This window comes from Castor canadensis, chromosome 5 (assembly GCF_047511655.1).
Source record: "Castor canadensis chromosome 5, mCasCan1.hap1v2, whole genome shotgun sequence".
Lineage (NCBI taxonomy): Eukaryota > Metazoa > Chordata > Mammalia > Rodentia > Castoridae > Castor > Castor canadensis.
This window is the reverse complement of record NC_133390.1, coordinates 167,748,877-167,767,744: the sequence shown is the minus strand read 5'-3', so window position 1 is coordinate 167,767,744 and position 18,868 is coordinate 167,748,877. Positions and strand designations below refer to the sequence as shown.

At 45.8% G+C, this 18,868-nt stretch overlaps 1 protein-coding gene across 2 annotated transcripts in view; it reads right to left on the bottom strand.

Moving 5' to 3' along the window:
- The window catches only part of Sys1 (SYS1 golgi trafficking protein), a 38,233-nt gene extending 27,706 nt beyond the window's left edge, over window positions 1-10,527 (bottom strand). The window contains exons 1-4 of one of the 2 annotated variants that reach the window (XM_020168086.2): window positions 10,342-10,527; window positions 9,889-10,127; window positions 8,019-8,086; window positions 5,886-6,845 (exon numbers count right to left, since the gene is read on the bottom strand). In XM_020168086.2, coding sequence (XP_020023675.1) covers window positions 6,605-6,845; window positions 8,019-8,086; window positions 9,889-10,050 — 471 coding nt within the window. In that variant the 5' untranslated portion in view covers window positions 10,051-10,127; window positions 10,342-10,527 and the 3' untranslated portion in view covers window positions 5,886-6,604. Of the gene's footprint in view, window positions 1-5,885; window positions 6,846-8,018; window positions 8,087-9,888; window positions 10,128-10,341 lie in introns of those variants that run through there. The other variant, XM_074074854.1, reaches the window with a different exon arrangement.
- Window positions 10,528-18,868: the final 8,341 nt, after the last annotated feature.

Sequence of the window (18,868 nt, the reverse complement as noted above, 5' to 3'; positions counted from 1 at the left end):
TGAAGAATACTACCGCTGGCTCTGCCTGTTTGGGGCTGGGAAACATGGAGCACAGAGGCCCTCGGGGAAGGCAGGGAGGGAGTGTGTGTGTGTCACAACTTCCAGCTCCCCCTACTCCAACCATCAGTCTAGAAATGGAACAAAGAAACCTTCCTCCTTCCCACCCTGTGCTCCCCGCCCTGCGATCTGGACTCCTCATGGTGCACTCTGTGAAGTCAGAGAACACACGTTGTGTGCAAGGCGCCTCACAATGGTCCTGCACGCCAAGGAGTGGAGGATACCACGTCACGGAGATAGCAAGTGACCTACTCAGGATCATTCAGATAGAAAGTGGAAGAAGCAAAAACTAACCTAGGTCTCCTAGCTACTCGCCATTTCATTTTCCCAAGAAAGGAAAAAAGTGCAAGGGACGCCACTAGGCGATTAGAGTAGTTCCAGTATCCAGCAGGCCTTGCGCCCTAATTATGAGTGCCTCTGGTGTCAAGAATGGATGTCACTTGCCCTCCAAACGCGCCCCACCTGGATCACAGATGACAGAAAACACCAGGTCAAGAGGAGGAGTTAGCGCTTCGTCCCTTACTGCTCCATTGTGACAAGGCAAGTCCACTTTCAACCCCAACCCCGGGGCGACCCCATTCTGTCGGGAACCCTCTGTAAGCAGAAACAATAGGTTCCTCATCAAGCAGTTGACAGCAAAGCTGAGGAGCTCGGGTTTTCTCCGGACTGCAATCCTCCCTAAGTCCGGAGGCAGACCGCGCAGAGCATGTAGAAGATACCTCCAGAGAGCAGCAGATCTGTCGAGGGGCCCAGAAACCTGGAGAGGCATGGCAGTCATCATGAGATCTCATTTGTTGAAGAGGGAGATCTAGGGAGGACTTCCCCCCACTTACTCCGCTGCTTGCACCTCTACTTCCCACTAGTGCGTGCTCCATGTCCTGGTATGACATCACTTAGGACCCGCGCCCCAGCCTGAGCCGGAAGTGCTCTGCGCTGCCAGGCTGCTGTTGAGTTTCCGCGAATCAGCCCTAGCTGCACGCTACCTAACTTTGGCAGAGCCCAATGGCCACCTAAGCGCCGCCCTTCGGTGCAGACCCCCATCCCGCCCCTTCGAGCGTAACAATGCGCACTCCCACCCTGCTTCCTGCTGTCTTCCCGCTCAGCTTGCACTTCAGACATTCTCAATAGTCTCCACTGTGATTCCTTTGCTGGGCATCATCGGTCCCATCAACACTGGAAAACAACCATTCCTCAGTCTTCCTTTCCAAGTTCCTTCTGTTCCATCAACCTGTGCGTGAACTTGTCTTGAGTGCACCATCGGGGTGGATAGCAGCGTGTGCTCAACCAAAAACGAAACAAAACTTTTGAAGCCCCCACCTGCGCCAGCCTTTCTGGCAGCATGTCCAGGGAAGGCTACAAGTGTAGGCCCAAAACGGGTGGACCTGGGCAAGATCGGCAACTTGCACTTTGGCCAGATGGCAGAGTTTGGCCCACAGGAATGCCACCCAGTATAGGGGAGGCCTATGTGCTCAGGCTGAGGCCCAGCATGACCAGGGGAGCAAAGGCTGCAGTACACTCTTCCAGCCTTATATCCGCCTGCCTCCCATAATCCCACAACTGGAATCTCTCCACTACCCACCTTCCTTTTAACTTCTGGGTTCAGTGGAGGAGGCCATCCCAGAAATGGCTAACAGTTAACTGGAGGAAAACTAAACTGTTTGAATCACAGCTTTATACTGAGTGGCTTTGAACAAGGTCACAGGTCCTCTTTGTGTCTGTTTCATCCGTTTTTAAAATAGGGACACTAAAATCCATTTCAGAGGGCTTGAATCCAATCAGGCTTAGGTAGGTGAAGCCAGTTTGTGGGGTGTTAAACAAATGTTAGCCTTTCCCCAAATCTCCTTCCTAGTCCTGCCATAATAAAGGCCTGAGGCAAGTCCTTGCTGTGTTTTCCCATAGCTACCTAACCTGCCTGCTTTTAGGAACTGGCTGCCTGTTTTTCAGCAAAAACAAACAAAACCTCAGCTGCTCTGTTCACATTTGCATTCTTCTGCAAAAATTGTGTCTTCATTCCTGAGACTGTCCCAATTGTCTGGATCAGGAACTACTCAAAACAAATGAAATTTGAAAATATGGCTTTTGAGGCAGATAGGCCTAGCTTTTTATCATCTGTACGATGTGGGGGAAAGTTCTTCATTAACAGGGCATGGTGGGGGGTGGAGAGAAGGGGATAGTGAATGATTCCTCTCACATTGAATTAAGTGAGACTGTGTATCAACCATATATAAATATACATAAATGCATAAAAATATACATTTGTGGGGCATGGCAGACAGGAACTCAATAGTTGGTGTCATTACCTGTAACTCAGGCAAGCATATCCCTTATGTAATCAGAAAATACATAGGCTCAGAAGAACACTCTCTCCTCTTTGGTAAAGTGGGGAAGCGGGTGGCTGCCTAATAACTATTGACAGAATTATGGATCACTTCCTATGTGCCATGCACTGTGATGCTTTATGCATGCTATCTCATTAAATCCTCACAAGAACCCAAGGAAGTAAGTAGTCTGTCCTCCTCACCCTTGAGTTCTGCACCCTTGGATTCAACCAACTGCTGATGGAAAATATTTGAAGGAAAATTTCACCCATATTAAACATGTATGGGCTTTTCTTTTTGTCATTATTCCCTAAACAATGTAGTATAACAATTATTTACTTTGTTTTATTAGATACTATAAGTGCTCTAGATAACATTTGAAGTATATGAGAACATTATAGGTTATATGCAAATACTACACAATTTTATTACCTTTTTAATGTTTTTACTATGCCATTTTATATAAGGGACTTGAACATTGTGGAATTCTGTATCCTCAGGTATCCTAAACTAATCTCCCGTAGATATAAAGGGAGGACTGTAAATTACCCTCATTTTATAAGTGAGGAAGAGGTAGGGTGAGATTAAGTAGTTTACTCAAGGTCTCACAGGTAGTTGTGGGGATTCTAGGGCTTAACCCTGTCCTCCCCTGCAGCTCTTTAAAGCCTCCCAGCACTGGGCACTTTAATTCCCTGACTTACACAGGTTGAGGCAGGACAGAGCTTAGCTCCCTTTACCCCCTACCACTTTCCTACAGAAAACCTCAAGCAAGACTGTGGCTTTTAACTTCCCAGGCATCCTATACCTTGAATCCATCTCTATGGCCCCTGCCCTGGGTCCCCAGAGGCACAGTGGTCTCTGGGCTGTAAGTACAGGGTGGTGTTTCACATCTGTGCATAGACTGCCCTCTGGGACAGAAAGAAGCTACCCTTACCTGGGAGTTAGAGGAAGGAGTCCAAGAAACTCAGCCTCTAGGAGAGCCTAGAGTACTCCCAGGAACTGTCTACCCCCCAGGACTTGGAGAAACCTGGAGTTTCCCACCAAACCTCACCATCCCCTCCCCGCCACGTCTACCAGCTACCATCAGGCTCCCATTAGGCTGATTTGGACAATATCCCTTTTTCTTTTTTCCCATCATCCTGCAGGGTTATAAACTATTTTGAGCACCAATTATGCAATAGTTTCTACTTTTCTTTCTGACTGGCCCATGGGGTACATGTGTAAAAGGAGGTCCAGACATCAGGCCCCTAGAAAGTAAAGTGGCATGTCAACTCAGTGGTGGACTGGGGTTTGGACTCAGGGCCTTCACCTTGATCCACTCCACCAGCCCTATTTTTTGTGATGGGTTTTCGAGATAGGGTCTCGTGAACTATTTGCCCAGGCTGGCTTCAAACCACGATCCTCCTGGTCTCTGCCTCCTGAGTAGCTAGGATTATAGGCGGGAGCCACTGGCACCCAGCTGGAGGTAGCTTTCGATCTAGATACTACCTGTTATATTTTGGAAATAAAATCATTGCCTACATTCTTGCAATCATTTGCAAATCTCTGGTCATATTTAGAATACTATTTGTTTTTCTTGAACAGCTAGTAATGTTTATAAAGCGCTATTCACCTCAGTATTTAAAACCTTAGACCCTTAGTATTTAAAACAATACAGTGGGATCAGAGGCATGATTGGAAAGTGATAGACTGTTTAATCAATCCAAACTAATACATCCCTAACTACCCACCTCGCAGAATAAACTTGTCACTACCAGAGCCCAAATTCTGGCACTGCCAGCTCCTAACAAGTAGCCTTAAGTTCCTTAGTTTTCCCGTCTGTAACATATTGATAGTATTTCCTACATCAGAGGGTTGTTGTGAAGATTAAGTGAGAAAGGAGACATGAAGCCCTTAGCTCTGATAGACTCCTTTTAAGCACTCAATAGATGTTATTTATTATTAAAATGGCAAGTATGTCACTGCCATTGCACAGTCCTCTTTGGGACGCACCTCTAGAAACTGTTCTTATTATTCAAAAATAAAAATCTTGTGAAGGTAACATATTTTTGGCAACTGTCCCTCAGCTTGGTCACTATATTATTGAAAGCTTAGCTGGGTGCCGGTGGATCATGCCTGTAATCCTAGCTACTCAGGAGGCAGAGATCAGAAAGATCGCCATTCAAAGCCAACCCAGGAAAATAGTTTGCACAACCCTATCTCAAAAAAAACCAAAAAAACCATCACAAAAATAGGGCTGGTGGAGTGGCTCAAGGTGTAGGCCCTGAGTTCAAATACCAGTACCTGCACCCCCCCCAAAAAAACAAAACCTTGGTTCATTTGACTTTTGGCAATTTCCAAAATCAAATTAACACTCAAGGGGCAGAAAAAAAAAATGGCATAAGCGCTGACACAAGGAAATCATAAAGAGCTGTTCCAACTAGAGCTAGAGCAACAGCAACCACAGTTCATCAACAGGGACAGTAGTCACACAAAGCTCTTCAAAATAGTTACACGTCTGCAGTTTGTGGTGTCCGGAGGGAAATCCACCAACCCAGCTATCCTTACCTCCTGTCTAGGAATCCTGCAGCCAGGATTATCATGTCCCATTAACAAGCTGCTTTTTTCCAGGTTGGCCACAGCACTGAGTTACCGAGGTGCCTCACTCTAGCACCTTCCCAACCTCTGCCCAGGCACGTTCACTCTTAGCCCTTCGTCCTGTCAGCCTCAATTCCCTAATCTGCAGGGCTGAGAGCCAGGAGGCTAGAAAATCTCTGTGGGGCAATGACAAAACTCATCTTTGTAAACCCTGACACTAAAAGCTGAAAACTAGCAGCTGTCTTTGGCAAGCCTCAGAGAAACCAAAGAGGAACACAGATGGTTTCAATGCAGAAGTAGGGCTAACTAGTGTGCTCCATTGCACCTGTTTAGAAATCACCAGCAAGTGGGGGGGCGAGGGTGTTAGGTGCTTTAGCAGCAGCTGAGTTTAGAAGTGGTGCAGGTGGAAGGGGTCACAGGAGTTCCCTGCTCTTGGTTTTTCTTTTCTTATCCCCCCCACCCCACCCCCTGACTTTTTTTTTCCTTTTTGAGACAGGGTTTCTGTGTGCAGCCCAGGTTGGGCTTGAACATGTGATTCTCCTGCCTCAGTATATACCACCCAGACCCAGCCCAAAATTTACTGTTTTAACCAAATGGAGGAATAATTCTGGGACCCAGAAAAGAAGGTGGCCTAATAATTCTTGCCTGGCTGTGATGATCTCTTTCAGTCCCAGCCATGGCATTACAGAGTAAGTATAGTCAGAACTCCAGAAAATACTGGATTTATGTACATAGGAAGGACAGCTGCAAGGCCCTTACAGAGGAAACTCCACCACTAAGGATAATCTTAGCAGCAAATTCCTACCCTCATCAGCACTATCAACACAGCCTGGGATGGAAAGCCGGGCTTTTTATTTTTGTGCACCCATCATACTCTTCCTACTGTAGAATTTCAAATAAGATAGGAAGAAGAAAATCCTGCCAGAACTGAGGTCCAGTGGGAGCCAGGGCACCATTGCTCACTTTATTATGAAGGTGAGACTGAAAGTGACGCTGAGAGTCTTCTCTGGACCCTATGGCCTGCTTTGTTGAGAGATGGCAGCAGGGTAGGGACCTGGTAGAGGGAACTCGAAGTTAGCCATGGGTTCTTGGGTATACACACGCATTGCAACAGTACAGATTATGTGTTTTCTTTGTGCTTGATGCCTCTGTCTGCCATCCTCTCCCTGACAGCAGCCTAGTACTTTGCACCTATGTCTCTTTCTGTGGCTGTGGACCTGGAAAGCAAGTGTTTCTCCAAACAGAATCACTGTAGTTTGGCAACATGGCAAAAGTAAAAGCTGTCCCAGGGAGGTAAGACATGACTATAAGAGTGGTTTGCTCCAATCAGCTATCCTTGATTTTTTTTTTTTAAACACGCTGGTGATAGATATGATGGCTCAAGGGTAACATGGTTCCAAATCTGTTATTACCCTCAAAGAGGTCCCCCTTTCTGACCTCCCAGATACCAAGGTTTCGGCAGATAGAGGCTATTCTTGCAGCTGTAATCCTGCTACTTGCCTTCTTGGCGGGGCCTCGCTAGCTCTCCATCAACAGAGACTTCACATTTCCAGGGTTCCTCTCAGACCTGGGCTAGACCTCACGTGGAGGGTCTGAGCAGCCCAAGGTGTTGGGAGCCCCAAGTGCCAGTAGAGAGTCCAAAAGGCCCGATTCTAGACATTAGATTTAGGGGCTGAGTTGAGGGGAATCTCCTTGAGTTCCGTCCGCATGCACAGGTACTCCCCGATGACGGCCATGAGTGCAATGCACACGGCTTGGACCAGCCACCAGGTCAGCGCCGAAGGGAAACGGGAGCTGTAGAACCAGCAGCCCAGGAGGTGAAAGAAATGGACAGTGACAGTGAAATCCAGGCACTGCTTCCCTCGCCGGATGAAGTACAGCAAGCCCAGGGCACTGTGGGGAGAGGACAGCAGCGAATTGTCACTGGGTTGTCCTGGCCTTACATTAGGTTATTTGGGGTTGGGAAGAGCTAGGATGATAGCATAGTGGTCAGACGCAAGCAAGGTAAGTGTGAAGCAAGGGATAGTACTAGATGCCTAGAGAAACCTGAAAGGTAATCAAGAGTGGATCAGGCTGAGTAGAAAATAAAAAGTATGAGCTTGATGATAAATGACAATTGACACTCAGGGAAATGCTGGGGATTGGTGGGGCTTCCGAAAGTAAAGTAGGAACAAGAGCTATTTGCATCTAGGCACATCTTATCATGCTGAAAGGGCAGCCTGGAATTAACTGATCTTCCCATTATTAAAGAGAAGCCAGAAATCTGACTTCTATAAAATATACTGACTTTCAACTAAGTGAAAAAAAAATGTTTTAAACACCATGTGTGGTCTGATGTCTATATAAGTCAAATGATATACCAGGGAGACAAAGTTAGGTCAAAATCAGCCCACCGATTTTCAACTTCGGCAGAAGGTCAAGAATAATAATGTACAAGGTACTGTTCTGTCCTTCCTGCGAATGAACTCATTTCATCCTTCTAACTATGAGGTGGGTAATATTATCAGCCCCACTTTAATGATGCACAAACTGGGACTTAGATTAACTTGTCCTAAGTCATTAGACTAGTAGTGAAACTAAGATTCAAAGAAGACAGTCTGCCTTCAAACTTTAGATCTTGATCACTATGCTAAACTGCTTCTCAAGAGACAGGCAATGGTCATGAGTAACCTTAGACATTACGTAGTCTAATCCCTGTGTACAGATAAAGAACCTGAGGCCCAAAGAAGACGGAAGTAACACAGTCAATGGCACAGGAACCAAGAATAGAAGCCAGTTCTCCTGACTCCCAGTCTAATTCACTCCTTACCTAATGTCACTTAAGGGAAGTGATCTGAGGTAGAAGTTGTCAGGTAGGCAGCACACACTTAGTGACAGAAGAGCATTGCACGTAAGTCAAAACAGCAATGGAAGGAGTCCCAAGACAGAGCCAGTCCCATCACTGGCCTTTGTCACCCATTTTATCACTCCCAGGAACAAGTGCTGGCCTGTCTCATGTCCAAATTTAGGAAGTTAGTCCCAGTGCTAAGACCCCAAAAGCTGGATAGCAAAACTGGTGATACTCACCAGGTGAGAGCGTTGAGGATGAAGGACATCATGGAGAGCCGGCCTGGAGGGGTGGAAAAGCCCAGGATCTGAGGGGGAATCACAAATGAAAATATGCTGCAGAAGTGACTTGGCAGAGCCCCAGGCTCCAGAATCCCAGCAGGCCTCCTAAAATACAAGCATTCTTCCCAGAGCACAGAAGACAATACTGTCTTCATCTGTTTGGCAGCCTACTTCCAATAAGGTACTTTTATACACATTCATTATTGTATCTCATTTGATACTCAAGGTATAGAAGGGATTATTATTCTCACTTTACAAAGGCAGACATAAAAGTTCAAAGAAGATAGTTACCCTAAGTGACATAATAGTAAACAGCAAGAGTGAGGTCTAGAACAGGTTTCATCAAACTAGTTTCACATATTAGGCACCTGCTTTTATAAATAAAGTTTTATTGAAATACAGCTCATGACTATTCACTTGCATATTGTATGTGTCTGCTTTTGCACTACAATGACACAGCTGAGTAACTGTGACCTAAAATCTTTACTACCTCATCCTTTCAAAACAGATTTGCTGACCTCTGGCCTAGAACTCAGGCTGAGAACATTCAATCTCTCTTCAACAAAGCCTCAGGTTTCCACATATCCTTCCTAGGAGGACCAAGGCTCCTAAGAAGCTACTACTCTTGCACCTGGTGGATGTGCAATCCTTACTACTCGTGACACAATACCAAACATCTGTACCACATTTTAAACTTACAAAGGTCTTTGATATCCATAATCTCATATTATCCTTAGAAAATTCTTGCAAAGGCTTTATTTTGGATAATAACTTGCCCAAAGGCTATGCAAACCATAAGCAGCAGGTGAGAGGACTTCATCCTAGGTCTCCTAGCTCCAAGCACTATGCTCATTACCATACACCACAGCTGGCGCTCAGATGTAATAACCTATTAGGCCTCCATTACAGTTTATAAAGCACTTTCGTATTCCTAGGCCCCTCCGGGCCTGGTAACATTTTACTGAGGGTGACATGGCAGCATTATTCTGCCCACTCTCAAGAACAGGAAAAGGCTTGGAAATGTGAAGCAACTTGCCCAAGTTCACCCAGCTGTATGTTTAGGGCTAGATCGAACTCTTAAGAACAGGCTCTGCACCACAATTCTCAATTTCTCTTAACACCAGTCTCATTTTGCGGACAGGAAAGGTAACATTTGTCCCAAGTCACACAGCAATTTTTTTTTTTTTTTGTGGTACTGGGGCTTGAACTCAGGGCCTACACCTTGAGCCACTCCACCAGTCCTTTTTTATGATGGATTTTTTTTGCAAGCCCAGCCCAGGCTGGCTTCAAACCACGATCCTCCTGATCTCTGCCTCCTGAGCCACGAGCCTATGGAAGTTGATAATTTTTTTTGGCACTGGGATTTGAACTCAGGGCCTCACGCTAGGCAGGCGTTCTACCACCTGAGACACTCCACCAGCCCCAGTCACACAGCGATTACAAGTGGAACTTAGAGGTCCGTCTGATCCCAAAGTCCAGGCAGTTTCCATTGTACCCCCATGAATGTCGTTTTACCCACTCCTCTCTCCAATGTGGCTCCTGAGAATCTGGGCTCGGAGAAGTGAAGTCACTTTCCCAGGGAGCCATATCTGGTTTTCCTAGGACACAGACCCATTTATGACAAGGAAAAGAAAGGTCCATCTTTTCCGCTGCACTCATCTGCCTTTCTCTTCTGAGCCATTCTGTTCTATGGACGGGGCAGCTGAGGCTTAAGAAAGGAGAAACCCCTTCCCCAGGGTCACAAAGCAAGAACGCAGAGCCAGAGCGTCAGACCACAAATCCTAATGAATGAGGCCGAGACCCCACACCCGTGCCAGCCGGACCCTACCTCGGCGTCGAACATCTGGTCCAGCGAGGGACTGCTTCGCACTAGCGCGTCCACCAGCGCCAGCCAAAGGCCCAGAGAGCCATAATAGACGGTCTGCATGAGCACGATCTGCGACAGGATCAGCAACGGGTCCCACACGTAACTGCGGAACTGGCCCGCCATGCCGGCCCCGGGGCCTGGCCACCGCCCGTGCCTCAGTCAGTTACCGCCGTGCCATGGGCCCCAGGCAGCCCCGCCACCTGCGGGGACACATGCCAAACCTCAGCCCCGCAGCCGTCACCTTAGCAACGCCGTCCCGCCTGGGAGGAGGAGGGACCGGGATCAAGGGGCGAGCCCAATTCGGGAGGTGGGCGAAGGCGGGGCGGACAGATCCATTCCCAGAGTGAGCGAAAATTCTGCCCATTCCGGCCGTTCGGCCCCCGCCAAACACAAGCTCCTCAGGGGTTCACTCACCGGCTACCGGCTCGAGGATCCAAGCGTCTGAGCCTGGCCGGGCCTCACCCGAGCGCTCCCGAAGCAGCGCTGACAGATAGGACCATGGAGGAGAGCCCCCTCCTCCCCCCTCACCGTGCTAGAGAGGCATAGCTCCAGCGAGCGAGAGGCGACTGCGGCTGCGTGGGAAGGAAGCGTTTCCGGGACGGCGGCGGAGGGGGCGGGGCTGATACTGCGCAGGCGTAGTAGGTTCAACCAGTAGCAGCGCCTCCTAGAGGGTAAGGGTCACAGGAAAACGAGCTCCGCACATGCGCAGAATCAACGGCGAAGGCGAGCCGAAGTGAGGCAGCAAAGCCGTAGAGCTTGCGTGCCCTCTAGAGGGAGCATTTCGAAAAAAAGAAGAGCAGCTGGGAGAGGGAAATACATTTGTAAAGGTGTAAATGTTGATTATTTTCAGTTTGCATTCCCAATGTCTTCCTCCCCTAGAGTCTAGGATAACTTGAACTTGCCAGCCCTTCTACATTTTTTGCCACAGTTCCCGTTAAACTAGAGGCCAGAGAAGGTAAGCACCATTGTATCAGGTGGAGTTAGTGGCAATATTAGGGTTTGAATTCAGTTGCGTCTAAATACTACAACGTTTATTTTGCCTCTACTGGTTACTACGCATGTTAGGACATATATGAGACAGTGCCTGCTCGCAGACTTGGTAACATTAGATAGCAGAGTAGTGGGTATTTTTATGTGAATACCCAGCAGGAAAAAACCGACAAGTTCCAAAGTCATATCTGGGGTCAAAATCGTGATCCTTGCCTGCCGCCATGACTATTTTAGCTCTGCCTTTTCTGAGTCTGAATAGTAGACAGTAAGTAAATATTTGCTGAATGAGTCAAGAACAGAAAAAGGACAACAGCAAATTAATGACTCACTTTATTCCTGTCCCAGAAGAACAACTCCCCAACTTCATTGATGCTAGCTAGGTTCACCCTCTCTGAGGAGGAAGAAGGGAAGTAGCTGCTTCTAGGAAAAGAAGTTGAGTTTTAGAGTCAGTTCCACCCTTTACTGACTGGATGTCTAGCAAATCACTTCCTTCTTTAAACCTCAGCTTCCCTGTTTATGAAATGAGGAGTCGGACAACATTAACATTTTAGAACGTTTAATCTACACTCTACTAATTATTTTCCCATGAAAAATTTTATCAAAGATCCATTTAACTGCCAATGAGAATTTCTGGACAGCACGTGATAGCTATGTTATCACCTTGACTTGATATGATTCCAGACAAAAATAAAGAAACTAGACTTTATTCTAGGCTTTATCAAGAGCAAGTACATAGCCATTTGGAAACACTGTAAACAATCACTTGGACTTGGAGTTATTAAGATCCAAAGATTTCCAAGGTGCTTTCCAGCTCAACCATTCTTTTAGGCATCTCAATTCAGTGCAATAAATACATAATCAAATTCTTCCAATCCTCTGATAGCTCACATGATCCAGTGTTTGTGAGAACCATCCTGTTTATCAAACGTCTACCTGCTCTCATTTGGTCCCCACAATCCAAGAAGATAGATACTGTTCCCCCATTTTATAGATGAGGAAAGTGGTGCTGGACTCAAACACAGGACAGCTGACTACACACACCAAATTCATCCCAGAAAAAGAAGAAAGGAAGGTAGGAGATAGTGAAATTTTTAAGTGGTGTAGTGGATAGGAAGTCGAAAAGATCAGTTAATTCCTTCACTCAGGTAGCACTGGGGGAAGGGAATCCAAGAGAGGTGAGAGAAAAGGTTTAGGAAAAGTTCTGGGGAGGTTTGACTTAGTTCCCACAGGCAGCTCTGTCTTCCTTCCAGGTGCTGGACTCTGCCCCTTCACGTCACAGCTGGACCCATTCCACCCCATTTCATCCCCCACAGGCAAGGCTCTTCCTAGCCATTCTTTTGAAGTGAAAAACACAGGTAGCCTAGAGCTTGTCCTAGTTAGGATTGCATGGATGGCTCATATCTGACGTCATCCTATCCCCTGAGCTTAGAGCCTACCTCTGGGAAAACCCCACTGTCTGGCCAGCTCACTTCCTGCCGTTTCCTTTTTCCTTTGGAAGTTGAGCTTTTGAACTCGCACTTTGCCAAACCTCAGAAATGGGCACCATCCTGTGTCTTAATTTGAGTACAAGCAAACCAAAAGCTGTGATAAACCAGGGTTTGGCCACCCTCCTTGGGCTATTTGTGAAACCAGGTAGCCTGGTTCAGACCACACAGTCTGAGCAGACTTGCTATGTCTCCTTGGGTAAGTCCCTTTTTAAGTCTTAATAGCTCAAACTACAAAATGAAACAGGACACTGGATTCCAGCTTCCAAATACAATCCATGGCCCTGTGCCATCTGAATTACCCGAGGAACATATTCCATATTCAGATTCCTAAGCCTTGTTGCAAACTGAAGTCTAAATCTTCAAAAGCAAGGGTAGAACTCTACACCCTGTGCGCACACACACACACACACACACACACACATTGTAGTGTCGAAAATCAGTCCTAGGGCCCTCTCCTACATCTCTAGCAAAAACTGTGTGTTTAAAGCTAAGGATGTGATAGCACCTGCCTGTAACCCAGCATTCCAGAGGCCTCTGAGGCAGGAGGATCACAAGTTCCCAGGCCAACCTCGGCTTCATAAAGAGACCTCATCTCACAAAACCAAAAAGAAAAGACTAGGAATGTGACTCAAATGGTAGGGCTGTTTACCTGGCATGTACAAGTGAGACCCTGGATTCAATCCCTAGAACCACAAAACAAGCAAAGAAGAGTTGTCCAGGTTAATCAGAGGTACAGCCACATTTGGTAACTATAGAACAAGATGCTCTGTAGTTGACCCCAACTAGCTTCTTTGTCTAACGGAAATGAAATTTTCCCCGTGACCTTGGTGTGTCCATGGCTCACATTGGCCTTCAGGGTTTTGTTTTGTTTTGCTTCCATCTGCATTATGAGTGGGTTGGACTAGAATAGCTGGTCTCCAAGCACCCTTCCCACACTGCCAATTCTGTGGTTATAAACTTATGAATGAGGCTTAAACTTTAGGTCAGAGACAGAGTGACAAGCAGCCACAGTTGGGACAAACTGTCCTCTGGGTGGAAGGGAGGTGACTGCCTCTGGTCACTTACGTCATCACCACACTGGGGCCCCACAGTGAGCATGTAAGGACAGCTCCTACTGGGTCACTTTCTGATCTGCCCCCATAAATACCTTGAGAAAACAGTTCCATGGGCTTTGGAGCCCTGCTCAGATTCAAATCCTGGTTCTACTACTACCTTGCTGGGTCACCTTGGAGAAGTTGTTTCACCTCCCTCAGTCTTGTTGGTTTTCTCTTCTACAAAACGAGGATCAGACCAGCACCCATATTATGGACTACCCTGAGGATCAAATGTGTGCTTGGCTCATTGCCTGATAAGTAGTTGGTGCTGTGTAAACATTAGTGATATCAATTATTATGATATTACTTCTTTCCTTGGAATGTGGGAGTAGAAATATCTGAACTCTCAGATTTATGACAAAGATTTTACTAAGAATGAGACAGAAAGCACTTGGTGGTTGGCACATAGTAGGAGCTTAATAAATGTGGTTCCCTCTCTTCCTAATCCCACCCCCACTCCCAAGATTCCCCAGCTCCTTCTCTCCCTCCCCTCTTCTTCCCTTTCAATTGCTCCATTGCCTTGCTCACGTGTTTCTTTTCGGAGAATAGTTTATGAAAGCCCTTCTTCAGAGCCATGTCTTAGGAACAGGTTATGCAACTCTGTGCTCACACTTTTTGGAAACTCCATGTGGGAGGCTGGCATTTGGCTGCCTGTCCTCCACATCTGTGACAGTCCTGGACTCTGGCCAGTGAGTTCCTCTCTCAGAATGGAAACTAGAAAGAGAGCTTATTGGCTGCCAGTTTTCTTCTCCTTCAGACTGAGAACACTTTGTTACCCAAACTGCTTTAAGTGCTGTGTGTGCCTGTGTTTGAAGAGGAACATTTGCTGAGCACCTACTGTATGCCAACACTCATGTTATCTCACTTATCCTTATTTAATTTCTAAAACAAGCCTGTGAATTGTATATACTACTAATAGGAACCTGGGGCTCAGAGACAGGTAACTATTCACCCAAGGTCACACTGCTAGTGAGTGGTAGAAGTGAAGTCCAACCCAAGTCAGACTCCACACACCATCTCTTCCCATTAAAGTGCACTGATGATTGCAGTTTGCATATAGCTTTCACCTACATAGAATCCTCTTCATGTTCCAAGAGCTTCTGAAAAGTAGGCATAAAAATTTCCCCCATTTTACAGAGGAAAAAGTGACTTACAAATCTGGTGGGTGGTGAGTCTTGTCAGCAGGAATAGTCAAAATTAAGAAGCATAGGCTGAACATGTAGCTCAGTGGTAGAGCACTTGCCTAACAAGCACAAGTCCCTGGACCTCTGAGTAGATGGTTGTTTTTTTTCTTAAATAAAAGACTTTTCTAGCCGGGCATGGTGACTGAAGCTGATAATCTTGGGAGGCAGAGATTGGAAGGATCACAGTTCAAGGCCAACCTGAGTAAAAAGTTCATGAGACCTCATCTCAACCAATAGCTAGGCATGGTGGCCTCTGTGTGTGTGTGTGTGTGTGTGTGTGTGTGTGTGTGTGTGTGTGATCCCAGCTTATAAAAGGATTATAATGCAGGATGTCCTGGACATGAAATGAGACCCAATCTCAAAAATAATCAGCATAAAAGGGGCTGGTGGAGTGACTCAAGAAGTAAAGCATCTGCCTAGTAAATGTGAAGCCCTGAGTTCAATCCCTAGTACCACCACCAAAAAAAAAAAAAAAAAAAAAAAAGGTGTTTTTTTAGTATTGGTTACCAAGGTCTAAGATACCTTGGAAAGGAAGAAGAGAGGTGAAATGTTCTCAAATAATTGTCTCACCCTTCAAGTTTTCTTAGCTTGTTTTTTGTTTTTTTTTTAACCAGCACTGGGGTTTGAACTCAGGGTCTCACACTTGTTAAGCAGGTGCTCTACCACTCGAGTCACTCCTCCAGCCCCTTAGCTTGCTTCTTGATTCTTGATCCCATCAGGTTCTAAAAACTCTCTTACCAAGAAATTATTCTTTACTCTGAACTTGAAGTTGAGGAACTTAGAACTTTGTTTTAAGAAGAAATGTTTTCTTCTCCTTCCTTTTCATCATCATTCATTCATTTAATAAATATTCATTGAACATTTACTATATGACAGAAACTAGTCCAGGTGTTATGAATATAAATACCTCCTCCTGGAGAAAATGGACAACAAACAAGTCACTCAAAAAGGTAACATTTAACATCAATAATGAGAAGTACTATGAAGAAAAATAAGGGAGGATGGAGGAAAGAGGAATTACTTCAACCTGTCTGAAGAGGTGGAATTTAAGTAGAGACCTTTTTGAAGTAAAGGATGGAGTGATTGGATATCTGAGAACATTCCAGAAAGGCAAAACTGTGGTACAAAGCCATGAGGCAAGAATGACATTGGCGTATTCACCAGATAGCAAGCAGGCCACGTGGCAGGAGCTGAATGGACAAAGAGAAGCATGGTGGCTGTCAGCCCCTGCCAAACAATATTAAGCTTACAGTTCATTGTCCATTTACCATGCCCCTGGGAGATGGGAGATGAGGAGGGAAAGTTTTGGAGGAGCACATAAGAAGGGGAAAGAGGGGGAGCAGATTCATTCATTCATTCATTCATTCACCACATCGAAAAAGTATTTCCTGAGTGCTTGCTATGTAATTAGCACTGTGCTAGGCTGTGGGTATATAGCACAATGCAAAACAGAAATGGCCCCTCCTCAGGGAGTTTATAATCTAGTAGAGAGGACATCCAAGAAAAAAAAAAAGTGGCATATACATATAAGTAATAGGGAATGCTATGAAGGAAGCTATGTAAAACAATTTGGGCTGGAATACAATCTGGCCTCAGGGGAAGGCATCTATGAGGAAGTAGCACTTCCACTGAGTTGGAAAGGTGAGCAGAGTGAGCCAGGGCCAGAACACGCCAGGCAAAGGGGACAGCATGTTTCTAACAGTCCAGTTGTTATTAAATGGTGGTTCTCATTTATTGGAAGAGAAAACAGAGACTGGGGAGACATGAGAGGTGAATTGCCATGGATGCACAAAAGTCAAATGGCAGAGCCACACTTTGTTCTGGGTGTGTGTGTTTCCCTCCCTGTACTGAAAATGGAACCTAGGGCTTCCTGCATGCTAGGCAAGCACTCTACCTTTGAGCTACACCCCAGTCTTTAACCCACTACCTTGCTACCTTTCTGCTGTACCAAGAACTTCTGCTGTTTCCAAAGAGCCATTTCCAGTTTCTGTGGCATCTAGAACACAGGTGCACTACCTTCTTTGACCAGATGTTGGATTAAGGAAGACAATCTCAAAAGAACTGGAAAAGCCAGAAGGAAAAGGAAAGCTCGGCTGAACAACTTGTTCCAAGTGTCCCAGAGTCCTCACTGCACTTCAGTCCCAGGAGCTGTGGCATGGGAATCACATGGCACTGTGCCTACCATATAGTGAGTGATGATAGTCTCTATCAAGCACTAAGAACCATAGGGGGTTGTGGAAAGAGCCCAGGGCTAGAAACCAAGGGATCAAAGTTTTTTGTTGTTGTTGTTTCTTCATTTTCGTTTTTGTTTTTTGAGATAGGATCTTGCTATATAGCTTAACTGGCCTTGAACTCTGCAATCCTCCTGCCTCCAGGTCCTAAGTGCTGGAGGAATCAGGGTTTTGATGAAGTTTTGTCAGCCCAGACAACTGTGCTGTAAGCAGCCCTGACTGCTCCCAGGGCTGTTTGTAGTATAAATGCAATAAAATAGCCAGGCACCAGTGGCTCACTTCTGTAACCCTAGCTACTTAGGAGACTGAAATCTGGAAGATTCCAGTTCCAGGCCGGGGCAGGTAAAAAAAGTTTGTGAAACACCATCTCAACAGAAGAAGAAAGTGAAAGAAGAAAGCTTAAAATAGGAGGAACATAGTCCAGGCCAGCCTGGGCAAAAAAGCAAGACCCTATCTGCAAAATAACCAGAACAAAAGGGGCTGAAGGAGTGGCTGCAGTGGTAGAGAGCCTGCCTAGCAAGTGTGAAGTCCTGAGTTCAAACTCTAGTACCACCAAAAAAAAAGCAATAACTTGGATAAAATTTCTTTTAAAAGCTACATAGCATGCTTTGAATAGTTGGAATTTCTTTCAGCTGTGTCTTTCTCCAACTACTACCCATACTTGGTGTGCAGGAGGCTCTCGGGGATGCATATTTTTTCAGCCTCTTTTCCAGTATCTTCCTCTCTGCTCCTTTGAGAACAGGAAACCTCAAAAATGATTTTGTGGAAAGACTAGTGCTCGGGGCTGTAAGCTCAGTAAGACAGCATTAGAAGGCAGACAGAATGAAAGAAATCTGGGTTTGAATCTTGTACGAGTCAGCTTTTGCTGCATGACAAATAGCCCCTAAATCTCAGTGGCAAATGGCAATAGCACGTATTTCTCAGTCATAGGTTTCCTGTCTGCTGAGACAGCTTTGTTATAGCTGTTTTGTCATTTATCCTCTCTCAGCCTATTTTATTATCTATAGAATAAGAGATAAGGACTTCAGGGGGCCACAGTGAGGATGATGTCCAACATTCTCTTTTTAATGAATCAGGGTATGTTAGAAACCAGAAAATGTTCAACATCTAGGCTAACCAGTGATGACAGAAGTGGGATGGCTCACACTCACTCATTCAAGTAACAGTGAACACCATTGGCCACATTGATAAGGCTGACTGCCCCCAAATTCAGACTAGAAGAGATACTCAGTAAGTCAATAAAAGGGAGAGAAGCATACATCCAAGAAAAGGAAGAGACTATCAAATAAAAACCTTGCTGACTTAAAGGTCTGGAGATAACAGTAGTGCATACCTGTAATCCAGCACTCAGGAGGCTCAGACAGAAAACTGTGAGATGGGGCCACCTTGGACTACACAGTGAGACCCTGCCTTTAAAAAAATCAGCAAACAAGAAAAAAACAAAACAAAACACAAGGCTGGAGATGTCTGCCAGCCCATGGAATCAACTCAATTCCTGATGTTTTCCTTTCAGTTTTAGTGTCTAGTCCTTTGGATCTTCCTAATAAGTCCTAAGTCTCCCTTTCTTTGCTTTGTCTTATTTTTTGTTTACTGAACCTAAATCTTACTGTGTAGCTTAGACTGGTCTCAAACTCTCCATCCTTCTGCCTGTGCATTCCCAGTGCTGGGATTATAGACAGGTATCACCACATCTGGCTTCCCTTTTTCTTAGGGAATTCTGAGTGAGGCATGCTTTCTTACAATTGCAAGACCTGGGCTAGGACAGAGAAGATGCATATGAAGTTCCCAGCCCCGAGCATGGCCTAAAGTAGATTCTTAGCCTTTGCAGCTGGCAGCTGTTGTCCACTAGTCAGGGAACTGCTTAAGAGCAACGATGGTGGGTGTGGTGGTACACACTTGTAATCCCAGCACTGGGAGGTAGAGGCAGGAAGATGGTGAGTTCCAGGACAGCATGG